The 27,040-nt window shown below is 44.6% G+C and overlaps 1 protein-coding gene across 4 annotated transcripts in view; it reads left to right on the forward strand.

Annotated features, from left to right (window-relative positions):
* LOC104364384 (LIM domain containing preferred translocation partner in lipoma) overlaps window positions 1-27,040 on the forward strand; it is a 335,033-nt gene that overhangs the window by 151,848 nt on the left and 156,145 nt on the right. For all 4 annotated transcript variants that reach the window (XM_042796896.1, XM_042796895.1, XM_042796901.1 and 1 more), the window contains one exon: window positions 8,879-8,991. In XM_042796896.1, the coding sequence (XP_042652830.1) occupies window positions 8,879-8,991 (113 nt within the window). The remainder of the gene's footprint in view (window positions 1-8,878; window positions 8,992-27,040) is intronic.

The following is a 27,040-nucleotide window of genomic DNA, read 5'->3' on the forward strand; positions in this document are numbered from 1 at the left end:
GTTTATGGGGGTTTGTTTGATCAGTTCATCTGAGAGCCATACATGCATTTCCCACTGGGTGTTTCTGCTCTAGTCTCAAGCCAGCAGCAGCAGACTTCATGAAGGGGACACCTTGCAGAAAGGTTGACACCATCACCCAGCGAAACGGTCTAATTGTGGCAGTGGTTTTTGTTGTCCCTCTCCTCCGTCTGCTGGGCAAGCAGAACGGATCCAGTGCTTTCAGATGTTCTGCAGCATGGGCCACAGCTGGCTCTGAGGCTCAAGCCAAGGCTGCAGCACATCGGGTTTCATCTGACTGCTCAGATTGCAATTCACCCCCAAAGTGGGAAAACAACACAAGAACAGTTATAGGCAAAGATAAGTCCAAGATTGCTTAAAAACTGCTGGCTGCAGCTTCCAAAACTTGAGGAAGTCCCTTGGCAGTATAGAGCTCTGGGAGATGTATTTTTGAGATCTGTGCAGTGTTTTGTATTTCATCACTAGGCACAGAGGGGGTTTGGTTTGAGATAAGAAAGGATGTATCTGAAGGACACAGTCCCCATCTTCCCTGGGTTTCTTCCCTGAGTTGCCTCCTCAGGGGAGAAAGCTGACTGAAAAAACAGATTGGTTTTGATTGTGCCACAAAAACAGCCAGGGAGAGCAAGGTCTTAATCCAATCGCATAGCTCATTTTTTTCAACTCCTTCACAACAGCCCTCTTTGGTAAATTAATGCATATGTCAACTCTTGTCAGGAGCTCTTAGTAATGAACAAATGAGTTGAACACCATAATCTAATAAACAAATAGATAACCTGTTTCGGTTTTGTTCTGAATGAAGCAGCGTTTCCCTCGTTGAGTTGTTTCATGGACCTTTCATTCTGCAGAGGAGAGGGATGGTGTGTGGGAATGCAGCCCATGTTTCCCCTCTGGGGATAGGATTTGCTCTTCTGACTTAGATGCCCTGATTTCCAGCATATTTCCAGTTGTTTGTGTTGAAATCTTTCCATCTCAGCAGGCTGTTTTCTGTATTTAAAAAAAAAAAAAAAATCATTTGGAACTACTTTTGACCCTGCTATTGGACCTGAGCAGCTGCAACTGAAAGTGGGATCTCATTGTACTAATTGCTGTACAGACCAAGTAAGATGAGCTCTATCCTTACATCTACAAATAAACACTGGAGAGAAGGCAAAGGAAGCGTTTGCATGCCCATAGATTTGAGGTACAGTGGAGCTAGGTGATATCCCCAAAGTCCTAAAAGAAGTCTATGACAAGGAACGGTACTTAGAGCTTTTCTATTAATCTTATGTCTCTTCTTCCTCCTTCTATTTTAGCACAGATTTTAATTAAAGTTTTACAGTGCCGTGGGCTGTTTCTTGCATTGGCTCAACTTTAGTCCTTCACTAAGCTTTAGTAAAGGACTGATTTATTTTCTGTAGAGCTGAGTTCTGATACTAGCAGACCTCTTCTTGAAGCAGATATCAGCATTATAGAGATAACTGCTACGTGTAACGTGATCTGAGCAGGAGCAGAACTGGCTCATTCACATCGTGTTTACAAAATGGGTTGTTGATGTGAGAAAAGTCAGTCATCTCTATTCCAGAGAGGTTGGTGTGGGACATTAGCTGGAATGCTTTGCCCCGCAGTTAAATGGAAAAATAAATTGAAGAATCAAAATGCAGCCTTGCATCGATGCCTTTGTACTTAGCGGCATGTATCGTAAGCATACGATGAGTAGGATGTTCAGCTGATGTGCGTGGGGGGAAAATAACCCAGCATGTGGCTATACCTGCCTCCCTTCCCCTGTGACCACTGGGGCTGCAAGAGCATCGGTTGCGTTTGCTGGGAAGGATGGCACAGCTAGGCGTCTACAGTCACAAGCTGAATGAAAATGCAGCCTCATCAAAAAAACGCGTTATTTTCACAATGAGGGGCATCCACTGTGGTGAAGCAGCTGAGATTTTGCATAATTTGGGGAACTGAGCCCTTGTTTCCTACCCTCGTGCTAATTACTGCCTTTGGGGTGTTTTGAGAAGGAGGTCAGCAAGTTCTGACGTGAACCAGAGGTGGGTGGGATTTTCCCCACTGGTGACCAGAGCTGGAGTAAAAAGATCTGTGTACAGGACACTAAAAGTAGCATCTATTTGTGCTATATCAAGTTGCTCAATAAAAGCTACATCGTTGGAAGTGAGCCTAGCATGGTGTGCCAATGCCGCTCTTTTATGTGGTTACAAACTTGTAGGCAATGCAAGGGGTCCAGCTCCAGTCCCGCTGAAGCACCTGGCTATGCCTTAATAGTGGTTAAACCCAGTTACCTCTTGAGAGGTGGAAAAAAAATGGCTTTTGAGTTGCTGCCTCAGCTCAGACCCAAAGGACAAAGCAGCCAGTGTTGAATCTCCCTGTTGATACTCTCCCATCTGAGTTCTGTTCCCATCCGGGTCTCATCTGCTCCTCCTGAAAGCTTTAGTACCTTATTCTGTGGCTCCTAGTAATGCTGGAAGAAAACCAGAGTGATTCCAGTGGAGCTATTTTAGATTTGCGTTTGCAAGAGGAATTGTACCTAGAGGTTTTAAGTTAATCACACGGTCATTTTTCCTCTGTACATTTAACCACTGAAGTTAATTAACATTTGAAAGTTTCACAGGCTGCTTCTTTCATTATTTCAGCTAGCTGTGGAAAAAGGCGACCTGGCAGGAGGCTAGTAGTCTGGCTAAAGTTGTACAGTTAGGAAAAATGCTGGGAATTGTTTCCAGGGGTTTGGGTAGTTGGATGGTGGGATAAAGGTGGAGGTGAGGATGCATAAGCTACCGTGGTACATGTTCCCTATTGACTTCCCATGTAGTAAACAAAATTACCAGATGATTGTTGGGGGGTGTGTGTGTGTGTGTTGGGTTTTTGTTTGTTTTTTTTTTTTTTTTTTTTTTATCCGAAGAGAATATTTTAAGCAGGACTGCGATTCATAGTCCTGAACTGTAGGGGACTAATGTTCCTGTTCTCCAGCTGGGAGAAACTAATTCAACATCTTGTGTTGTAAACACTCACTCATTTTAACTGATTACACCTCCAATGTTCCTCAAATCACTAAAATTACTAATTGCTATTCCTTACACATCAGAGAGTGAATCCTGAATAATTAACCCCAAATAAAATTAGATGAATTGGCCCTTTTAATTAGAATCCCTGCTGCTGTTTGTTCTGAGCTTCCTTTTCTTACTGTTAAGAGACTTTTAGAATGATTAAAACTGTTTAAGACTTAAACAGCCAGTGACCTTTTAATACAATATAAATCCATAAAAGCAATATTTCAGCTAGCAGGTGGTGAAGTAAATTTTCAGTGCAACTACCTGACAGACTCAGTGTTCCTTTTTTAAATGCTGAGGATGGAATTAGCCAGTGTGTTTTTGTGTTGTTTTTTTTTTTTTTTTTTTTCTCTCCTGCTTATTAATATAGTAGCCGATTAGCAAAAGTAGTTCAAATGGTAGGATTAGTGATTGGTAAGAGAGTGGTAATTTAAACAGTGCTTCGGGTTGATGGAGCTTTATTTTAGGAATCACAGGCCAATGTGGTATATTTAGGTAGATTGTAGAGCTGATCTGTAATCATGCGATGGTTTCCCACACTGACGTGGTGTTGGTGACCCCTCACAACATAACTTTGAGCAAGGATATGCCAACACAAAACATGATTTTAATCGTGTGCTTTCCTTGTCCAGTGATGTGTGTTAAATACAGATGTTACAGGAAAATGTTCATTTTGGGAAACTTAGTAAGATGTGTGTTCACACCTAAGAGTCACCAGGTCATATCTAGCTGAAGTTTTCTATAAAAATCCTGTAGCATCACTTTTGCAGTATGAAGTTTCCCAGACCACTTAGTAATAATGCAATATTCTGCAGATTTTTGCAGTGGTTATTGTGGAATACAGGTTCATGGTGGCCTCAATCAAAAGGATTTTAGCCTAATGCTAAAGAAATCAGGATTTAAGTATAAATCTTATTGTTTCAATGTAGATCACCCTGAAACTACAAACTCTGGCTTTCTGCAGTAGAAGATAACTACTTGACAGGGCAGTGGGAAATGCCCGTATCTGCTTAGTGCTTTGCCAAATGGAATCTGTTTGGTTCAGAATGGATATACATCAGTGGGGGTTACTCCATTACTATCCTCAGTCTAGTCTCTGAGTCAGGGCATAGCTGTGTTTTTCAGGTGATTCAAACTGATTCTGAACTAGCTTCAGAGTCAGAAATTACCGAGATGATGAAGAAAAAGGGTTATTTTTGTTTGGAAGGAGAAAAATGAAAAACATCTGGACGTATAGTCTTCAGATGTCAGCCAGAGAGCTGGGAGGACCAGTGTAAACCCTGTTTTGTTGGTTGATAGATTTCATTAAGTTATTGTTTTATGGAAAAATATGGTGGTTTGTTTTTTTTTGTGTTTCTGAGGGTTTTTCCCTCAAACAGTCTCTTCTTACTGAACATGTGAGATCTTTCTCATGTCTAGAAGTTTCAAAGCTGCAAATATTCATGTCAGTCAAGAGGGGAGGCAATTACTGTGCTGCAATTAATTTATTGACTGGCAGCTATATCTCCGTGAAAACAAAGACTTGAGACGTGAGCCTGATCCTGCAAATAGCTGAAGTGCACTTAAAAATTTAAAGGCTAGACTGTAAGAGAGGTTCTTGGTACATGAGACAGGATGTTTTTCTCAGCTTGTACTTGTAGCCAGAAGACATCAGACAGCCAATGGCAAAAATCTTAGGAGTTTCTTTTCAGCCTGACAGGCTTGTGCTGATGTAGATGTCTGTTGAGGCTTTGAACAATTTTTTATTTATACATTTGAAAAGTGTAATAATGAAATGCCTAAATCTCATTGGAAAGTGTAAGAGAGGAAGATTTGGGGAGGAGAATGGTAAAACCTTGCAAATGCATCTGCATGTCACAGATTTGATCAGAGCCAGGAGCTGGGCTGGGGCTTGAGAGCATCACTTCTGCTTATGGCTCTGCTATAGTTTCCTAACACAGCCATGATGGACAGACGTATTTCTGTCTAGTTAGTTGTATGTAAGATACGGGGGAGAGCATTACCAGGACTGACAATATCATCTCTTGTGGTTGCACTGGGTGATGCTCCGGCACAAGAGCGGGCACGGGTGCTGAGAGAAGAGCTCAGAGCTGCGGTTTCACGGCATGTTGCGCCGTCGTATCTGAAATAACCGAGCTGGTGCATGTGTCACGCTGCGCAGCCCCTTTGTAGGTTGACTCATGGTCTTCACAGCTGTAAGAAGAAGAAACGAGTAGCTGGTGCAGTGAGGAGTGTTTATTTTCTCTAAATGTATGGTAATGGGTAGGGATTTCTCATTGCAAGAGCTGAAGTCAGGCTGCCTGCGCCGTGGTGCAACGAGGGGCGGGATGCAGCTCCCTGCCTGCACCCATGCCTGCCTCCACGGGGTGACTTGCCGTTGGAAGGTGATTTCACCTGCCTTGAAGTATAAATTGCCTTCTGGAGGTGCCTTGATATGTCTCAAAGCTTAAGTACCTCCAAGTGTTCCTGCTGATGCCAGGTGAATGTCAACCAAAATGCCAGCCTCAATGCTGAGCAGTAATCAATACTAATAAGCCTGTTGACCACCTTATCCCTTATTCACGGAGAAGCTGCAGTGTTAAATCAGTCAGGAGAATGTGGGTGCTCAGGGTGGGATGTGTCCTCCATCAGCCCGTGGTTATCTCTGATAACCCCAGAGCCCCATTTCCCCCGTGGCTGCCAGTGCATCCATGCAGACCAGGGGCTGGTCCTTTCCCCAGACAGCTCCCCATGTAGCTGGCTGGTGCTGGAGGTGGTCAGCAACGGGGGGCAGTGATATACTCCACCTACACATGGACTTTCCTGCCTCCTCCTATGGCTCGCCCAGCTCTAGCCAAGTGAAATCAGTCTGGCTTGCAAAGCTTCGGGGGTGAGGGAAGGTCCCCGAGGTGCATTGTAAGGAGACCCTGCTTAAAGATTTTTTTCCTCCTCTAGTCCCTCAAATGTAGACCTGTTTCTTCCGCACTTCATCTAAAGCATACACTGCTCAGGACGCAAATTCTACAGTCTTTGCATGTTTCCCTCTCTGCTGGAGGGACACTTCCAGCAATGTCAATAATAATAATAATACAGTAACAGCTTTCCCTCCTGTATCCAAGGGAATACTCTCCCGTGAGTGCAGTGGGAACAGCATCGGGTCCTATGTCTGTGTGTGGGAAAGAGGAAAATGCAGTGGCAGAATAAATAACTAAAGCTGCGAAGGAGAAAAGTCCATCTGTTCGCAGAGGACCAGGAAAAGGCCAAACATCTGCAAGGTCCTCCCAGTTCATCAGGCATCTGCTCTCTGCTTCCCGGTCTAAAAACCTTCCCATTTGTGCGGAGAGCAGAGCCAGCAGCTTATCTGACACAGAGGAGAAAGTCAGCAGAGCTGGGCTGAGATGCGGTAAAGCCAGCTGTCTTGTACTGCAAAGAAAAGTCTTTTCTTTCAAACTCTAGAAAAAGGCTCTTCTCTGTCTCTGTCCTTTGCTTCTTGTCTGAAAAATCATGCCAATGTTGTTTTCTTTTGGGAGGAACAGATTTTCCAAAGGGGCAAAATGGTATTTGTTTTGTGTTTGTTCTAGCCATCATTGTTTTCCCCTTCTGTTATAGCAATTGTTATTTTTCCCTTCTATTTATGCACAAACCCTGTCCCTTTCCCTGTCTCATGCCCTTCAACACATTCTTTACCTCGATTTTACATAGGTGTTTTGAAGGGTTTTAATAAAGCAAGGGTGCCTAACTAATGTGCTGTGCATGGAGATGAGTCTTTGGCATCGGAGCCAGGACTAACTGGAGAAACATCATCTGAAGTGTATTCTTTGTGAGGTATGTGTCTGCTGGAGTTGAATTTGTTTGCAAAACCACGTTGGTTGGTTGGAGGGTCATTTTCAGAGCAAAGGAGAAAAGTTTACTTAGCACTCAAACATCCCAGTATTTTTTAGAACTAAACATCAAGATAGTAATTTCAAAATATTTCTTCTTTTCTTTTTGCTCCTTATTGTATTTCATGTGATTTGACATGAAAGACTGGATTAATTATAGGGCAAAGAGGAGAATACTGCAGATGTTACTGGACATAATTTTTTTTAAAAATCTGTCTTGAACTCTATAATATCACGAGCCAGTAGGTTTCATGGGATTTTATGTATTGGAGCAACATGGTTGTCTTAAATTAGGTTTCAGTGTGTTGTTTTTGAACTGTCTTCATGCATCTGTATTTAGGATCATAGCTTCTTAGGGATTCAGGAGGGTTTTTTTGATCCCTCTCCATGCTCACTTTGGGGAAAATGGGAAGAAATTACTTTCCTGGGAAATAAGGTCCATAGAAGTCCTAAGGGGAGTTTGTGCCTTTCAGAGAGTGATTTGAAATCAAACAGGAAAGCTTTCCAGGGCTGCAGGCCCATCTGCTTCCCACGGCAAATAGCAGGAAGGTGCTGTGCTGGTGGTGCTGCCGGGCTGGTGCCCGGGCCCGGGGCGGGATGAACCCGGGCACGGGTGGTCCAGAGAACTGTGGGTCGTTGGGGTTTAGCTCAGCACCTCTCTAAACAGTTTAGAGCCTGCTCCTTGGTAGTTGGGGATGACACTGAGGGCCTGTAGCCAGGAGGTGGTGTGGCACTGCACGGAGGTGTGGAGGGTCAAGTAGGGAGCCCATGTTTCCTCCCCAAAGAGTTAAAACCCTTTGAAAGCAACAGTTCCTATACACATGAAATATCACACTTTTATTCATCTTGAACCTGCATCTCAGATGCTGCGCACAGGAGAGCCAACAGCAAACAGCTCTACTTGCAGCATTGAGCTTTATGAGAAGAAAAAAAAATATACCAAAGTGACCCAAGTTACAGGTAGCTGCCTCTCCAGGAGGCAAATCCAGTGCTAACAGCAAACACCCTTTTTCTCCATCCTTAGGAGGTGCTTTCAGAGCCTGGGGTCCCACTGCCCGCAGCCTGTGCTGCTCTGTCCTTGTTTTCTCATTTGTGCTCCCACCTCCCATGAAGTTCTCAAGGAGAGGTCTCCCATCTCTACACTAAGCTGAATGGCTTCACAGCCAGCATACTGCTTTCTCTTCACATCAGCACTTTTGGAAGTTTAAGATGAGCAAATTAAAGCGTAGATATTTTGTATATCAGCCCTATGTAAAAAACCTCCTCAGAGTTAAAAGATGTGGATGCTTCTGAGCCTGCAGCTGGCCCATCACGTGGCTGTTGTCACTGAGAAGAGCCTGTGATCTTCCCAGCAGTTCTTTACATGAAGCTATGAGGTCCCAATAGGAAGAGGGAGATGCAAAGAGCGTGGCTGCCTCCCACCAACAGGGATGCAGGAGATGGGCAGGTCTAGATTTTGGGCTCCAGCTCCAGCCCTCCATGTGTCCTCTGCAACAGGGAGTCCCTGCTTTTAGACAGAATCGGATGCTGTCTTTATAGTGATCAAGAAGAACTGGAATAATTGAGCACACAATGGGGGGGGGAGTGAATTGGATGGGATTCATTGCAAGTCTGGATGCGGGATGTTCATTATTGCAAGTTTTGTAACTGCCTGTGGCCGGTTTGAGATGCAGGCTTTCATCTGTGGAGCTAGATGTTGGTGCTTTCGGGCTTTGTGGCAAGTCACCTTCTGCTGCGGGGTCTGAGCACCTCTAAGCAATCTGCCAATGTTACTGAGCTGTTGTAGCCATCTCCTGAAGCAGGGAGGGGTGTAGCTGCGCGTTTAATGGTTAAGCAATGTGTTACTTCCTGTGCCACAAAACTGATGGCAGAGCTGTGAGTATTGCAGGGTTCATCCTGATCATCCATGTCATGATGTAGGCTTATGCTGGTGAGTCTAAGTTCTCCCATTCTCTCTTCTAGGGGACTTCCTTCCTCCACCCCCACCTCCTGTGGATGATCTTGGGAACATCACATCATCACAAGGTGCCTTTCCCCCCCCACCCCCTCTGGATGATGTTGCTTTCAATGTGCAGGTAAGAAGACCAAGAATTTTATTGTTCGTGCAGAACTGATCTAAAAATTTTGGAAATGAATGGATGATAATAAAATGAGATGGCAAAGTGCTGTGGTTAGAAATCATGTGTCAGGAACAACCAAGTCAGCTTTAGCAAGCTGTGTTTCCCAAGTAGGGAATATTTCCATTCAAAACCTGCTGGGATATTAAAGGATTTTTCCCATCCATCTTGAATTAGAAGACTAATTGCCTTATGTCCTTGTGATGGTGGATGGGAGTGAAACCTTCCCAGAATTAATTGTTTTCTGGAAGGGCCATCTCCTTCCATGGACTGTAGAGAGACTTCAGGGCAGTAATCTGATCCTAAAAGTGCTTTGTTTAGATGCCTAAAATTAAGTGAAGCAAATAAGCCCTGGCCCAGGCTCCAGTGATGTCACCGAGACCCTTTTCACCCCCTCTTTGCTGGCTTGGGTCCTCTGGATTTGGCATCTGGATGAAAGCGCAAGCTATAAGATGGATCAGGTGTTGATGGCATGTCCTGTATGGATAGGGACATACCTTGAACACCTTTGAAAAGTATGAACACTTTTGTGCAGACATGGCCAGCTTGCCTGAAGTACCGGCAACTCAGGCGCACTGAAGTACTGTTAGCTCAGGTGCATTCGGGAGAGATGTATTCAGACTGCAGGGACAGGCTGTCAAGGTGATCAAGGAGAGAGGAGCTGATCTTGCCAGTGGAGACCAGAAAAGTTTGTCTTGTTAGCTGAGCAAAAGGAAGGCTGAGGAGGGGATGTGCTTGCAAATTTCAAATACATTTGGGGAATAAGCACCGGAGAAGAACTATCTCAGCGCTGGGTGAGCGTTGGTGTAGGAACAGGAGACACTGAGCTTGCTAGAAGTACCTTCATGCTGGTGTTTAGAAAGTTTCTAAGCACTGGGGCTGCAAAGGTCTGGAAGAGCCTTCTGGGAGGAGTAGTGAGAACAAAGCGAGCATGATCTTGATTTGAGGCTGATGAGAGTTGTGTAACCACATATCCATAGCCATGGGGCTGCCCTTGATGACCTGGGAAGGTTGTGGCAGTCCTGTGTCCCTCAGTGGATTTGAACCTCAGAATAGGCTAGTGGACAGACATTAAACAGAATTCAAAAGATCTGACTTAGTTCCTGACCCTGCCACAAACTCTAGAGTCAATTCATCTACTTTGTGCCTCTGTAAAAAGAAAATATTTCCCTTCCTTGTGGGCTTCCTGTGTTCTCTTGCCTGTGGCAAGACGTTCAGATGTTATCACAAAGTCTCAGCAGTGTTCCTGCAATGGGTTCAGCATTACAAGCAGCCTTCGAGAGGGAAGGGGTTAATGAGGATTGCTTTCTCCCTTGCCAGGAAAGGCTGCAGCCATCAGAGATATTAGCCAAGTTCGGAGCATGGCTTTTCCCAGCCTTGGGGGAATGAAATAATTCCCCAGCAAGTGTTGTTCTGTCTTTTATCGCTCCGAGAAGAGTGGACCCCATGGGAGCAGCGGAGCAGCAGCCGGCTCCGGGTGAGGGCAGGGCGCTGCCTGCGCGGGGGCCTGGGCTGCGGAAAGGGGTCACAGCACCTCACGTGCTTCTCCGGAGTCAGGCTTCCCCCTGGCCGGGACCTCGCTGCATTTACTGCAAGGAGTTCGTGTCTTCAGCTCCTCATGCCTCCTTCCTGTGACGGGTCCAAAGATGTGCCCGAGCCGCTCGGGGCTGTTACTGGGACGTGGCTTTTGGTAGAACCGCCCGACGGGATGGCTCTTCCACTCTGAGCTCATGAAATTGTGATTTGTCACACCCTCTCTCTCTAGCTTTGGGAAGCTGGGGCTGGAGCCGTGTTCACAGCATTGGGTTTTGGCAGGATCTTGGTTAGAGCAAGAGTCCTTCGTGTGGCATCCCGTTTGGAGGAAGGAGAGTCTACCAGTCTAACCCAAGCATTCCTGCCTGTCACCACCCCTAGATGTACTCTGTGCAGCAAACACGGGTCCTTACCTTTAATCTATGCTCTCTTGTCACCTTTTTCCCTGTCTTTTCCCTTCCATCCTCTGACAGAGATCAGGAGCAGACAAAATCCAGGGCTAAGTCAGGAGCCTGCAGGGTCTTGTGTTGCAATATCATGATGCTCCTTATCTTGCAGGAGCAGCAAAAGCCGTGCTGAAGTAAGACGTAAGGCCCGAGAGATGAGAGAAAAAGGCAGATGGTGATGGAGAAAGATGCTTGATGCCTTTGTGCATTGAGCATAATCACTTTGACGACTCCATACGGAGTTTCCTGTGTTGAAGGAGCAGAACAAATGGTGGCTATGTTCCTTCTGCTGTGAATCTTTTCTCAGCCCTCAGAGCATGATTGCTTGAAGGCAGGGATCTCATGAGCATGTTGGATTGGACTCCAACAAACTAAAGCCGAGCCTGATTCTGCTCTCCAATGCTAGGCCACTTTATTTCCTTGCCTCAGTTTCCCCCTTGCTAAATGTAAGTGCTGGAGCAGATGATCCCATTCCTGAGCATGGACCGGATCTGAGGCTGCTGCCTGGGGGTGGTTCAGCTCCTGCAGACCCTGTGTAAGCCCTCCAGAATTTGAAATCCATCTGCTCCAGCAAATTCATCCCCTTTACAACAGAAATTTCTCTCTGGATGGCAGAGTGCTGATGACAGCTTATGAAATATGTGTGCTGTGGCTCCAGGTAGAGCTTTTTATACTAGGTGTTAAGTTGATGAGGGCAGCAGAATATATATATATTCAGTTTATTATCATTTCATGTGTTACTGTTAGCAGACGGCTGAAAGCTGCACAGATTATTACAGTTTAAGTTGTAGTTTAAGAGCAGCAGTTAAAATAATAATAATGCCCAGTCTTCATGGCCCTGTTTATCTCTGGATCTCTATTTGGACAGTGGAACTGGCCACTTAGGATCAGATCCAAAAAGGTACTTTAGTATCTGACTTCCCTTGAAGTGCTTATGCTCTGATGGAAATAAGAGGCCTGGGTTGCGAAATACCTTTGCAATAGGTCTGACATTTTCTTGTAATTTCTGTTTTCCCATTTAGATCCATCGTGTTTGGATTTACAGCAGGGCTGGGGAGGAAAGGGGAAGGAAATTTAAACTCTTATTAACTGTAATGCTTTGTTTTTTTTAAAAAAAAAAAAAAAGAATAAAAAAAAAAAGAAAAGGAAAAGTTTATTTTGAAAAAGAGTGCATTGAGGCTGGGGGAGAGTTGTGTTGGGAAGTTCCCCTTCAGCTGAAGTCAGCCGGCGAAGGCAAGGGCTTGTTCCCAGAATGGTGGTGAGGGTGCGGCAACGGCGTGTTTGACAAATAAGGACATGAGCAAAGAGCCTTTTGCCACGTTGGCTTGGGCTCAGTTTAAAAGAGAAAAAAAAAAAAAAAAATCCTGGACGGGAAGAAAAATGAAATCACTGTTTGTCAAAGAGAGATAGATAGATCTGGGAGGCAGGCAGATTTTTTTTTTTCTTTTTTTTTTTTCTTCCTTCTATTTTCAAAACAGGCAATCTGCCCAGGTTAGGAAAAGCAAAAGTGAAAAACTCTCATCAGCAGCCCCTCCAGTGCCTTGTTTGCTCACAGAGGGGGACCCTTGCTCATGGCACCAGCAATTTCTCCCTTCCTCGCCAGGCAGTGTTGCTCAGGGATGAGGCCTGTGTGCAGCAGCGTGAAAAGCTGGTCCCTGCCCTGCGACCCGTCCCTGGGAGGCTGGCTCCGGAGCCGTGCGTGCTACGGGGGCATCTCGAGAAGCTGTGTCGTGGGGGCTTCAGATCTCCACTGGCTTTGAAATGATCAGTTCTCCTTAAAGGAGGGGTTCGGAGCCCAGCATTTCTTGTTGGGGCAGGACCCGGGTGGCTTAGAGCAGATGTGACCCTCAGCTGTGGACCTGCCAAGGCCCACCTTGGAAAAATATGCATTTATGAATCGCCACTAAATAAATCACTGCAGGTGATTCATCTGCAATACGAGTCTGATTTTCATTTGGGACCCTAGATGCTACTGCAACACAGAAAAGAGAGGATTATATTCAGCTAGGAGGTCACCTCTTTCCCAACAACCTCTCGCTGTTATCAGTGGTTTTTTTATTGACAGGCCACAAAACACTTTACAAAAGAAGTACCAGTCTCTCCCTGATAAGGAAGCTGAAGGAGGGACAGTGCTTTGCCTAAGTCACCAGGCTGGCCAGTGGCAGGCTAAAAATAGGACCTAGATCTCGTGCATCCCAGAGCAATTCTGTCTGCTACATTGCACTGCCTCGTTACTGTAAGAACTGCGTATTAATGAGTAAATACCATCAGTGGCTGAAAACAGAAAGAATTTGGGATATACCAGAGGATGTGCAGAAGTGGTTTAGGATGGGGTTTAGAGTGAAGAAGCAGTTGCATGAAGTGCAATATAAAATAGTTTACTATACCAGTTCTTGTTATAACCACGTATGGATGGAGGGGCTGCAGTGCTGCAGCTACGTGGGCAGGGAGCTATTCCCATGTTCAGATCTACTGGACTCACTGGTTGTATTGTCCTGTTGCAATACACAGAAAATCATCCAAAGGGCTCAAATTCCTATTGCTAAGGAATTTTGGAAGGAGAAGTGCTGAAACACAGTCTTGAAAGCATATGTGCCTTCCTCTGTGAGGCTGTTCAGAGACCTGGCTTGCTTCTACCTCATGCTCGTGCCTGGGAGAAGGTGGGAACGTGTTGATAGATGTGAGCAGCAAGAACCTCATCCTTGTTATGCAGGAGGTTGCCAGGCATTTCTCCGTTTGACTCCCTCCCAGTGAGTGGCAGCAGTGGTGCCTCTTTGTGGGCTGTGACTCACCAGCTAAAGAAACAGCCGGAATGGAGGAATTTTTTATTTTTTTTATTATTATTTTTTTTTTTTAATTTTGGGTGCACATATTGACAAATAGTTGGGGAGGGAAGAGCGTGATTTTTGCCTACAGGGGGTGCTGCCCTAAATAGCACATCTGCTCGGCAGCGGGGTGGCTGGGCTCTGCCTGGATGCTGGGCTTGCTTTAAATCGCCTGCCTTTCAATGTTCGGAGGAGCTGAAAAGGGCAAAGAGAGCAGAACATGTGTTCAGCCTCCCTCTAGTGCTAGATTTTGTTAATCAACAGGATTATTGGCCTGGGTGTAGGTGCTCACTGGCAAGGGACATCGGTAAGGCAGCGCAGCTCTCGCTGCCGGCAGAGCTGCCTGGCTCTGGGCAAGCAGCAGTGGCTCCCATTGACTTTGTAGATAAAGCCGTAGTCTGTGTGTATCACTTGCCATTCGAGATCCAGCTTTTCCAGATTTCTGGGACTCCTGACCTGATTTATTAAAATTCTCATGATAAGCAACTGCCTTTTATCTAAATTGAAGCTGTGTCCAGCAGTATAAATAAATTACCTTGTATGTTAACCCTCTTACTTAAACCTTGGCTTTACAGGAATGCTTTTGATCTGTCTCCCTTCTGCCTTCCTCATGTGTTTGAGAAACGGGAATGTGCTGTGCTCTGAATTAGTCTTGAACAAATAACATGTATGCTCTCTGAATGTTTAAATGCTTACTGGCTCTCTACAGGTCAATATGTGTTTTGTCTATAATAGGGGATTTCTAGGCACTAAGGTGAGGAAAATCAGTAATACAAAGTCTGAATATGTTGATGAATATCTGGAAGCATGATAGATAAAATGGAAGTTTTTCCTCATATACACTATATATATGTATGAGAAATGCATAATGAGTGGGGATATAGAGCAGACCTCCACGTTATTGGGGAATGAGCACGCACATTTTATCCCTGCTGCTTTTTTATCCCTTTCTGTGGGCAGTATGACCAGTAGATCCAGGATCACAAGAGAAAAGGAACACTGAGTATTTCTTTCAGGCAGCTCTTGATGCAACCCGTCTTATACGCATGTTTGTTTTACAGTGCCAAACCACATTCTATTTTAAATCTTTAATGAACCTCTGTTCCCATCTATGTAACTTTCCAATCCTTACTCTCTTCAGAATAGACAAAGATGCTTATTATAAACCACAAATTTTACTGAAAGGGTAAACTGGAAAAGTTTTAATTGTACGACGTAAGCCTGCCATTCATCTCTCTGCCTGGCTATTAATATCTTGGCAATACTATAATGCAATACAGCCTTTAATGGCTAAACCTCTCAGCAAGGGCTGCGAAGGAAGCAAGGATCCAAACAGTTAACTGTGCTCATTATTTTCATCATGCTTATTACTGTGTTACTTAAGGTATTTGTTATGTTATTGTTTAATATAGTAACACAGAATGCGCCAGGACCTGCACTGGTGCACACTCGTGCCTTCTTTGGGAGGAGGGTTGTGACTGAGGCCTGGAGACGTTTTCAGAGATGGAACAGAGGGACTTTTGATAATCTTCTGTACAGCGGGTGATGAGGTGAGGGAGCAGAACAAAGCCAAAGCCTAATACAGATCAAATTTAAACAGCGGTATGGGACCATCCAGAAAGTTGTGATAGGAAACAGAAAGGTCAGAGATGTTGCTGATTGTGATGTTCAGAGGTCACCAAGCTAAAACCCTCCCACACAGGGCAGTGTTATGCACATGGGCTGGCGTGGGTCCGAACAGCGGGCTGTGGTCCCCCAGTGCTGTGCCCGAGGTTACAAGCCCTGGTGGGCACCTCCTGGCTCGTGTGGGTACATCTCTGTGGGACACAGGCTCACTGCTGGCACCTGCAGAGAGGTTAATCCGTAACCTGGATTATCCGCCCATGGCTAAGAGAGACAGGAATGTGGAAAGTAATAGGGGAGGCATGGAAAGCATGCAAAAAGAGCAGGCAATATTATCCTGTCAGAGCTAGTATCAGCTTAGCAAAAAGGAAGCAAAACCGTTATTGTATCCAAGGTAGAATTATTTAAGCAAAGGGAAAATAAAAAGATAATGAAGATGTGGAAATTCTCCCATCAAAGCGGATGAGCTAAGTGATGGAAGACAGTGAGATAACATGATCAGAATCGAAGAAATTTCCATTCTTCTTATTTATGAGTGCTATTCAAATCTTCTGTTGAATTAGCAGGTCCTAGGAAAGATCTCTTGCAAGATTGGTTGCTCCTGTGTCAAATCCTGGGTAGCCTGTGTTGCATTATGGAACTATAATGCAGCAGTGAGACTAAGACAAACAGACTGTCAGTAGCAAGAAGGAATTCTAAAAATTGCAGCAGACAAATTATTACACCTTTTCTATGAAGCAGGCTGGAGTTGGAAGACGTGGTTTAGAAAGTCAAAGTCATTCCATGCAGCTTGGGCATGGTGATAGGATGGAACGTGACAGAGCAGATGGAGTCAGATTCCCACCTTGATTTTGGTGTTTTAAGTACTGTGATACTCTGCAGTACAGAAATGAGCTTTGGTCAAAAAAGATGAAAGGAAATACAGCTATAGTGATTAGAGAATCCAACTGTCTGTCTAAATTCAGTTTTACAACAGTGGAATAGTTCAAAGAGTAGGTCAAACTTCATCCTATTTTTGATGCAAATTTTGCCTGGCAGTAATGAGATGTGGATATGGAGAAGTTGTGAGAACATCTGATTTCCAAGAATGGAAGTTGCTCAAATGCAGGTTGCTGTCTGGTTTTTAGTTTTCATTGCTGGTGATAAACAGCTTCAGCTCCCATGATGGGTGGTTTTGTTGTCAGAAAATGTTACCTCTGCGAAGAGCATGTGGCACAGTGACTGAACAAGCTGAAAAGTGGTAGAAATACTGGTGACAAATGTTGTTGTAGCCAGAGCTGGAGGAATTTGTTCCAGGACAGAAGAGCAAGCATGATTTTAAGCGTCTGCTGCCATTAAACTCCATCTTTGCAGGACTATTCCCCACACTTGTATTTTTCGGTTTTGATTTGCTGATGAAAATGCAGGATATTGATTAGCTTTAACACACAAGGAATAGGTAAGAAAGAGCATCTGGAAAACATCGTATGACATTTTTAGTGCTGTTTTTAGTGGTGTGAGAAGTAAAATAGAAATGTTTGGGTAATCTATAGAAACTCCAAGTATTGCTGAAGCCAGCAAGTGACAGGTCCGCCAGAGGTGCTGTACAAATTCCTCTCATTCAACAGTCCCGAGCTACAGCTTCTTCCCTCTCCATCTCCTCATTTCCGCGTCTCTCTCTTACCATGGAAACAGCCTCAGGTCTTCTCACATCCCAGGTCTAGCCTTCCTCTTCAGCTCTGTTACTCCACTCACTCCTGAGTCGCTCTCCCCTCTTCCTCCCCCTGCCTCTGCAAATTCCCCTGATTCCTCCCTGCAGTGCTTCTCCATGCGTTCCCAAAAGATGCCACTGCCAAGGTCTGTGCAGACGTTCGGGCGTCAGTGCTTCCCACGGGTGGTGGGGCTGCCCTCTGGGAGTGGCGTTTGCTCGGTGCTAAGGTCGGGGTGAGCCTCTTAGAGACATTTAGGTAGGGAATATACCTTCTGTGAAGTAAATTGTTTGGCTTCTGTGGCTGTGTTGGCCTCAAGCAGAAGTACAGTTAAAATATATTTTCCTGAGGTCTAACATGTAGTGGAGACACCCATGTTTTCTGACACATGAATTCTTACTGAAAAACAACTTACATTCATTTATCTGCATAGGGACAGTATCAAAATAAACCCTGGAGCTCACCCAGGAGGGATCTGCACACTAGGATTCTCTCTGCAGGATTTTGCAGCTGTCTCTGGGCAGTGCAAGTTATTCGTTGTTCAGCTTTCTGTGTAATTCAGGTTCTTTTTTCTTCAGCTGAGTTTCTCACTTAGGAAATGCGTAGCAGGCAAGGTGTCCCAACGACGAGGTGGTTGTTAAAAAAGAAAGAAAACCCACTGTCATCCAGCCAAATCAAATACCAGACACACATCTGGCAGCCTTGAAGGGAAGGTAAAAGTAGGCCTAATGGTTTGGAAAATGAGATTGCAAACTTCTTGAAGGCAAGAACCTTCCTCCATGAATCAGAACTGTGGGGTCTTCCCTGCTAGGGCTTGCCCACCCCATGGACTACAGCCATCAGCCGCCCCAAAAACATGCAGACTGAGGCAGAGTCCAGATTTTCCTCTTCTCAGCTTTGAGAGACATATAGTAGATTTTGAACATGACTCATTTCTGCAGAAGCCAAACCCAAGCCATTGACTTTTATGTAGTTTTATACATCCATTTTGCTGATATTTTGCCAGGCTCACTGGGAGATTCTTGAATCCTTGCAAACGTTTTGGCCCGCACCCCTTCCTATTACAGCAAAACAAGCAAACAAATTCAGAAGTATGTTATATGTTTAACTTCTGGACTTGGAGCTTATTCACGCTGTGAAAATTAACTGGCCAATTTAATTTTACTTTTTTTTTTCAGTGGTGATTTCCTAATAGCTTCATAGCCTACGTTAGGGAATGCTTTCTCAAATTCGGAGAAGCTTGACTGTGTGCTTAAACGTCATTAAATTTGATAGAACTTAAGCACACGTGTAAAATTAAGCATATGCTTATGTTTTATACAGCCTTTTTGCAGGTGACACAAGCAGCTGCATATGGGTTTCCAACATGTGATTAAATTCCAAAAAGAGTTTTTAAAAACAGTTTTAGTCAACCTTAATTTTCTGAAATTGGTAGCTTTAACAAAACCTATCTTTTTTGATTAAAATTGCCTGAGACGTGTCCCTTTTAAAAAGCTCTTCATTTAACTGTCACAATATACAGTCTTGTGTGGGATAGAGTTCGTTCATGTAAATTTAATTTCCAGTTAAAGTGCTACAAACACAAAGTGATTTCAATAGATCTTTATGAATGCAGCAGTGCTGTTGCTTTCTCACCTCTCTTGATGTGGGGGCCAGGCAGAACCATTAAATTGACAGCTGTGCCCTTCTGCAGATCATAAAGCTTTGCCCAGTCACCCAGGGAGACCAAAGGCATCCAGCCTTGATCTGCAAACATCAAGAGATGGAGAAATCTTGGAAGTTTATTCTAGCATTTAATTACCTGCAGTATTACACTCAAGTGAATATCTCTGTTATTTTTAAATAGAATTTACCTTGCTTTGGCTTCACAGCTGGTGCGTGGTTTTCTCTTTTGCTAGATTGGACAGTCTTGTGGTATCTGGCATGTTCATTCTGTGAAGCTGTTTAGATATTGCTATCAAACTTCTCAATCTCCTTCATAAGTAAAACAAAGTGAGCTCTCTATGTGTCTTCTTGTCAGCTGTTTCTGCTTTTCTGGGGTGTCTCTCAAGGTTTTAGAATGCTGCCTTCCAAGCTGGTCACAGTATTTCAGCACTAGACTCACCAGAAATGTTGAAAGGAGTAAAATCACCTTCAGCTCTGCGCTTCCCTTGCTCTAGGATGACGCAGCACTGGACAGGAGCTGGTGTTTGGTGTTTTCCCCCCATGGAATATAAATCCCGAGTCAGGGGGCTGGGTGTGACAGTTTACCCTGTGCGTAGGTGTGTGTAATTCGTGGCTTGTCAGACATGTCCTGTGCCATTGGAGGCATCCTCCTCTTCCCTCTTCTTTTACGCCAGAAAAGGAAAGAGGAAGATCACAACTTGGCCAGAATGTGGAGGTGAAGGGAGTCTTTGCTCTTGGATATGACCATGGAATCTTTTATAAATGTAACATTCACATCATATGAGTCAGTGGGAAGGTCTTCTTTTATTGCAGTGAACACTTAATGAGCTATTTGATTTTTACATTGATTAAACTTTGCAACTGCATTGGGGTAATTGGTTGCTCTTCGGTTATGGTTCCCCTTGGAGGCAGGTGATGAAATATCCGATATCTCCTCTTAGTTCTCAGTTTTTCTGCAAGCAGCAATACTCTGTGGGGAACATCAGCTCTGCTTGATGGCTAATTAAACATTAATTTGTGACGATATTGGAACAGATTTTAAGTTGGTGGGGGAGTGGGCAAAGAAAGGGGAAACTTTTAACAGTCACCATAATTATCAATAATGAGTCCTAATGTGATTGCATTAATTAAAAAAAAAAAAAAAAAAGTATATATTCCCTGCTGCTGCAAAGTTAGTTAAAGTCAGTGAAAGTTGTGCTGGGTCAAAAGGATTTCACGGCCAGCTGTTCTTGCACTTTGAATACAGAAGTAGTGCTGTCCTGCAGAAGGCATAAATTAAAAATTGATATATTCCACTTTATATTGTATATTCCACTGATGAACAGGAACATTTCACTAATTCAATTTAATTCCCAAGGATGGGTGATTGTAACTCCACCCAGAGAATTTTAAATTGCCTTAATAGAAAAATAGACTGGTTTTATTCTCCCCTTTCTCTCCCCATCTTCCCCATTCAGTTTTCAAATAACTTTATGTGCCTCCTTAGTTTATTAATACACTTCTCATCTCGCTGTTTATTTTGCATCTGGTATCACTTAACAGAGACAAGACTCCCAAAGCTTTTGATCAGACATGTTAAGTAAACTATCAGGACCATTGGGTCTGCTGCTCTGACAGATGTCGGCTCATGCGACGATTCTCCTCTCTTCATCCCCCAACTGTTCTTTATGAAATCCATCCTGTTTCTTTCATATGCTTGTGGATCACGGTGCCTCCTCACTATGTCCTAGCTGGCCCACAGTACGAAGATCCTCCAGTCAGCTGAACGGCTTTTGCTGTTTTTCAGTAGCACTGCAGTTTTGAAAGCCCTGTTTAGCCAACCTTGAAATCTCCAGAACTTCTTTCCATGAGCAAAATGCAGTAGTCAGAAACCCCAAAAAGCCAGGTGCAAGTGTGAATGCCTGAGATAGACGTGTCAGTCTGAGATGCAGAGAGCAGGGGGCTGGATAACACCATGCTGGAACAGAGCAGGTCAGGGCTGAGGGGACCAGACTGCACAGTATCTCTGTGTTGGCAGCTCCAGCTTTGGGACACCTACAAGCGTACACCTAGGCCGCAAGGTGGATCTTATTGAGTGCTTTGACCCGTTTGCTGCATCCTCTTTACTCCTGTTGCATAATTGCCTTCTGTTGTCCTCAAGGGTGGCAGCGGGACAGGGAGTGTTGCACATCTGCTCATGGGCAGTTGTCCCATCCCAGCCACTGGGGTCATCGGCTGCTGGCCTTGTTCCCAGTGCTTCAGCAGAGCATGCCCCAGGCCATGAAGCCTGTTGGCAAAACCGTAGTGATGGAGCTTCATCCTTTGTTGTTTTTCCTCACTTATCCAATATCAAGGGCCAAATCCTCTTCTATGGTTGAGAAATCTGGACAAACTGTGGGTGTTTGAAAAAAGCTTCTCTCCAGTGTTAGGGGCAGGAGCTGTTTGCAAGGGAACGCAGTTCTGGGCTCTCCTCTGGCATTACCACTGCCTATCCACACTGGTGACATCCTGCCCCCGAGCAGAGCCAAAGTGCTGGTTTTGGGATTGGGGCCCTCAGGATGTGCAGAGGGCAATGACTTATTGAACAGTGATGGAAGAAGGGCCACTGGGCCACAAGCCAGTGCCTGTTTGCCTGGTGGATTAATGTCTTCATCTGGTGGCCAGAAGGAGCTTGGTTGTGTCTCCCAGTTGCAGCACCTCGCTCCCACCCCTCCACCTTCTTTCCCTTCTCGGGGCTGGTATCCAGTTGACAGTAAGTTCCTTGGGACAATGATGTTTCCTAACTATTGTATGTGAGCAGTCACACTGACCTCTAGGGAAATATAAATCTTTATTGTCATACAGATTCATAACTGCAACAAAGTCTTTGCTGTCTTTCATATATGTGTCCCAGGAGGCTGAGTGCAATTGGCTGTGATTTCTGTTGTCTTGGCTACAGGGAGGGAAGGAGTGGGTTTCCAAGTGTTGGTCCAAGCCTTGGCACTGAGGCGATGGTCAGTTAGTTATTAACCTGCAAAGACTGACGTGTACCCACCAGCAGAAGTGACTCCTGGCTGGTGTCAGCTGGCAGATAGAGAGCACAAGTGGAGGCTTCACATAAATGTCTATAGAGAGCCAATTCAGCTCACCAGTGGTCAGTAGTGACTGTCCAGGGGAAAATGTAAAAGGGAAAGCACAGAAGGTTTTTTATTTATTAAGTATCTTGGTGGAGTTTTCTTCCATGTGTTTCTGTAGCTGCTTTTGAAATTCATGTAAACTCATAGCAGCCACAGCATCTTGCATGAGAAGTAGCTCTGCAGCTTCACAGTATGTTGTGTGATGAAACACCTACCCCCTTTTCTTTGCTTTGAGACTGATGCCTTCTAGTTTAATGCTTTCTTCTTCTATCTGCTTTCTCTGTTGTTTTTGATTTTATGTTTTTTTGTTTTATATATTTTTATTATATGTCCTTTCTATAATCTTCCTACACCACAGTGAGTTTATAAATTGGTGGTTAAGGTTTTGCAAGATGTCTTCTAGCAATGCTCAGCAAATAAATTTTCTTCATCTGCTTGCTCATTTGCCCCAGCTGTAAGCCCATGCAGTTCTTTACAACACCTTGTTGCTTCAGAGATAAAATCGATTAATCCTCAGGATACTTGGGGCTATTTGCATTTTCCATGAGTGGAGAGATTGAATGTTGGGACTGTGGCTACCCTGGGCCCATGCCATAGGTCTGGGACTGAGCTGAGCTTGGACCTCAGGACCCCTTTACCCTGCTGTGTCTCCTGCAGTTTGTTGCATCACAGCTACTGGTATGAACTTTGCAAAGGGAAGATATTTGACACATTTATTGGTCCTTTTTGGGACAGTAACATAGGCTGGTGTTTAGTAGATGGTTGTCCCCAACTCCATGTAAGTCCCGTTCGAGGTAGGCCTACCTGCCTCCTTATGGAAAGATCTGCAAAAGTGGCCAGAGTTGTAGAAATGCTGCTCAATTAAATGATAGCAGTGTTGGAGAGACACCAAATGATGCCTTTGAACAGCTCACTTTAAACTTTTGAAGTGTTTTCCTTTGGTCCTGCTAATATCCAGCAACACAAACCAGGTAAAACTATTCCGTGCCTCGAAAAAGAAGAGCAGAGGAAAAAATAAATCAAAACCTAACTTCTCTTTGGCTTTTATCCTTGATGTCATCAAAAGACTAAAAAGGATATTTCAGGCCTGGCTTCAGCCTGATGGAACAGCAGGGAAGTTCTTTTCTATTAGATCCTTGATACAATCATGTCTGGTGAAATCACTGCGGTCACATCTGCTGAAATCTTCCATCATTTCAGATCTGTTTCAAAAGACTCAATCTTTCTGTTTTTAAAGGGCGCAACTACTTTTTCAGCCCCTCCTTGGTGCCTGGAATGGTGATTAAGCATCAGTCAAGCATCTTAGACTCCCCTCCTCATCCCAAATGCTGCAGTCAGCTCTTGTCTCCATGTGTGTGCTTGGTGGGGCAGCCTCTTGGGACTGTTTTAATTTACATTAGGGAATTAGAAATAAATGTTTGCACTTGTCTTTAGGCTCAGGGGAAAATAGACACAGCAGCTCATCTTCAGGGTGCCTCATTTTCCTGATAAATGCCCTTGAAGATGCATCTTTTTTCCACTGCAGTGTCTTTTTGGGCTTTATATGGCTTTTGTGTCCTTGGAACGAAGACTGAGGAGTTCTGTAGTGAGAGAAATGGGGTAGCAAGGGTGTGTGTCTGAAAAGGATCTTGCTTCTGGCAGTGGTATTGTTGGAGAAAGTGCAAAGAAATGGGGAAAAAAGGGAAAAATTAAACACAAACCTCAGCCTGAAGTATATCAAGACTGAATCACTTCCTCCTGGTTAACATTTCTCACAGTGTCTTCTTGTATGTATAGTGGATGCCATCAAAATCAAACATCTTTCCCTCCTCTCCCCTGCCTGCCCCCAGCTAAAATAGGAAATAAGAGCCCCATCCATCTTTCTCTGCTGCTCTGTCTAAACCCAGTGCCTGAGGCCGTGGAGTAGAAAGAGATGCTAACTCCTTGTTTGGAGAGCTGTTTCATTTGCTCTTTCTACCACCTCAGTGCTTACCCGAGGATTTCAACAGCCTGCAGAACATGGCAGGCAGCTGCTGTGGGTGCAACCTGGTGGAAGCAGACAGCAGCCACTGAATTTATCAGCTCTGCTACCTTGCTTGTGGCTCAGTCGCATTTACTGGGGGAAAAGACAATAAAGTATTTCAGGGAAAAAGTCCTTACTTGCTATCTACCTGCTCCCAACACCTGATTTTCCTAAATTCCCCTCTTCCTTGCTCATCTTGTTTACTTTAGTCCTTCCTTCCCATGACTACCTTTGCTGCAAAGGGCTTTTCTGCTCCCTGCTTTTCTCCATTCTTTGATATTTAAATGCAGTGTTGACCTGTTGCAGCCCAAAGAAAGCTCCCCAAGCACCTCAGGCTCCCAGTGAAACCAGTGTACCAGGAACAGAAGGCAGTGGGAACCCTCTGCCTGTGCGTTTCGAGTCATTAGCTATGACCTGTCTTAATATCCATGGTGTTCATTTCCATTCTTCCACTTGTGAGTTATGAGGTTATCAGTGACTTGTGATAGCACGGTGTGCGGAGCGAGCCTGATGCTACGAGGAAGGTTGTGTGTCTAGCTGTAGCTCTGCTGTCTTGGACGTGTCTGTACATCTATAACAGCACTGCATTTCCCAGTAGTGACAGCTTGCGTTACTGGATGCAGCTCAGAGGATGAGCTGGCCACAACGCTCATGAAAAGCGCTCCGCTCAACCTGCTTCAGAGGAGACTTGATCAAGACTGAGGTGGATGGGGAGAAGGTGGATCTTGATGCTGGAAAACTGCACTGTGGTGAGCAAAGCCCTGATGTTCTGAAAGCGTTGAGCAGTTTGGAGGTTGCCTTGTGTTGGTAGAAAACATACAGTGGGACTCTGGAGTTACTTCTAACCTGCTGTCCGTGTAAGTCAGCAGGTCACTACTGCAAAGTTTCCCTCCATCTTTCCCTGACACAGCAGCACCACCAGGCATCGATGTGCTTTCCTGCAAGGGCTCAGAGGCCAACCTGGCAGCCCATATTTCATCTCTTATCCCAGGGGCTGACTGTCCCAAGCTGCAGCACTGCGTGGCAGCAAACAGGGCATGGACAGAGGGGAAAACAGAGAATAAAAGAGAGGCAGCTGGGTCTGGGTAGGGAAAGGAATTTGGAGCAGGAGCTGGGAAAGACATCTGGGAGCCAGATTCTTCACTTTGAGCCCCATTGCGAGCTGGCTTGGACAAATGAGAAGTGTTCTTGTTCCTCTGCTGTAACCTGCAAAATGTGGTAAGAGTAGGTAATCTAGGCTGTAGGAGAAGGTGGCCTCTAGGGAAATCATTGTGCTTTTCATGTCTTCTAGCTCGATGAGTAGTCTTACAGTCTTTTTAGCACAGTGAAACAAACTTCTGAGGCCCTGTGTTGCCCTCTGCACTGCATGTTCTGTAATGAATGTCCCTTGGGAGGGTGTGGGGGGACCTGTGGCACTGGCTGGTGTTGGGCAGTAGGATTAGAAAAATGAAAGCCAGCTTTCCTTGGAACAGAGTGGGTTGATGGGACTCAGGAGTGGATTACCATCACAGCTGCTCTGAACTGCACACCAGGAATTCAGGGACTGACAAACAAGCCAACCAGTGAAGCTCTCTGCTGTTTTTCTCCCTTTTGCCTCACAGCAGGGATTGAGCCAGGGGATAGGAGTGTAGGCGTAGCAGAAGTTCACGTGAGTGGATAGTCTCTGGCATGAGTAATTTGTTGGATGGGGTTGGCTTATGTTTGCTTTTTGTCGAACTCACATTGGCCGGGCCAAAGATAGCATCCTTTTTCTTTTTAAACCCATTTTTCCATATTCTGCTGGCTGAAAGAGAGGGTGCGCAAGTGACAGGTTTGCAACAATGCCATAAATCCAGACAGAAATAGAATTAGCAGTTCTTGCTGATTCCGGTGTTTGTATCTGCGAGGTCGTGAGTTTAACCAGCCCGAGTTCCTCGGAGCAGAGCTGTGTCTGAGCAAACCTGTTGTGCCTTGGGACCTGGTGCTTGGGTTTGGTTCCAGAGCAATATCATAAAAATTTTATAGCAACATTATGACGAAGAGCATGAGAAGAGAAATAACTTAACCCTCTCTTGCTAAAGTTAGCGTTGCAAATTCTTCTCCTGTTTCCACATACAGCAAATCACTCGGTTTAATCTGGAAAGCTGTGTGGAGAAAAATGCAAGATTCGTAGAGATGGGGAAGAGAGAGCTATCAGAAACCTGTCTTTGCAAGGATTACCATTTCTTAAATTTACCTGAAGTCCAGTCCTGCCCCAGTAGGCCCTCATACACATCAATAGCATTATTAGTTGGCATTGTCATACTGCATTGTGCTCCAGCATTTGTAGAATTGGGCTCTTAATCTATGTTGATCATGTTTTAATTGAATAAATAAATTTTTGCAGATCCCAGAATCAATAGAGATGTTTCTATGCTATTTTATTTTTCTAGGTTTCCTAAGGACAGTTAACTTCTACAACCTTACAACTTGTTCTGCAGCATTTGCTAGTCAGATATTGCATAATTGTTCAGGGCAATGAGAACCTGGGAATAATATGGCCCAGAAATCCTAAGAAGCAGAAATTAAGTTGGCTGATCTTCTCATCTGCCACCATCCGTTCTCTCTAGGGTCAGGGTACCAAACAGGCTGCGTGTGGACTCCAGTTTTATTCCTGGGTCTGCCATTGTCTTGATTTATCACTTCAAATGTTGGAGCCTTTGGCACCCTTTGTATCCCACCCCCTTTCCAGGCTGGCTTTTGGCTGCTTAGCTTAAAAATTCACTGGAGTGGAGTAATCACAGTTTTCATGTCTGGGAAGCCTGTGGATGCCCTGTAGTTATAGTCCAACAACTGGAGGATGGAGTAAAACCAAACAAGAACCATGAAGTGCACTAATAGTGGAAAGGAAATTGTACTTTTGCAGATCTAAAATTCCAGGTGCCTACAGCTAGCCAGGACTAACGGTCTGGGGCAATTCCTGTGAGAAGTATTTATTTTTTTGAATGATAGTTGGAATGGAAAAACTTTGGCTCTACAATAAAAATAAGCAAGAAGAATTGAGTTTATAAGTAGTTTCTAACCTGACTCTCAGCCTTTTAAATGACGTGTTCTTGCATAAAGCACAATGGAGCTTCCATTTTCTTGTTAGTCAAGCCAAATTTATTGTAAT

The sequence above is a fragment of the Tyto alba genome, unplaced genomic scaffold (assembly GCF_018691265.1).
Source record: "Tyto alba isolate M040663 unplaced genomic scaffold, T.alba_DEE_v4.0 Super-Scaffold_10, whole genome shotgun sequence".
Classification (NCBI taxonomy): Eukaryota; Metazoa; Chordata; class Aves; order Strigiformes; family Tytonidae; genus Tyto; species Tyto alba.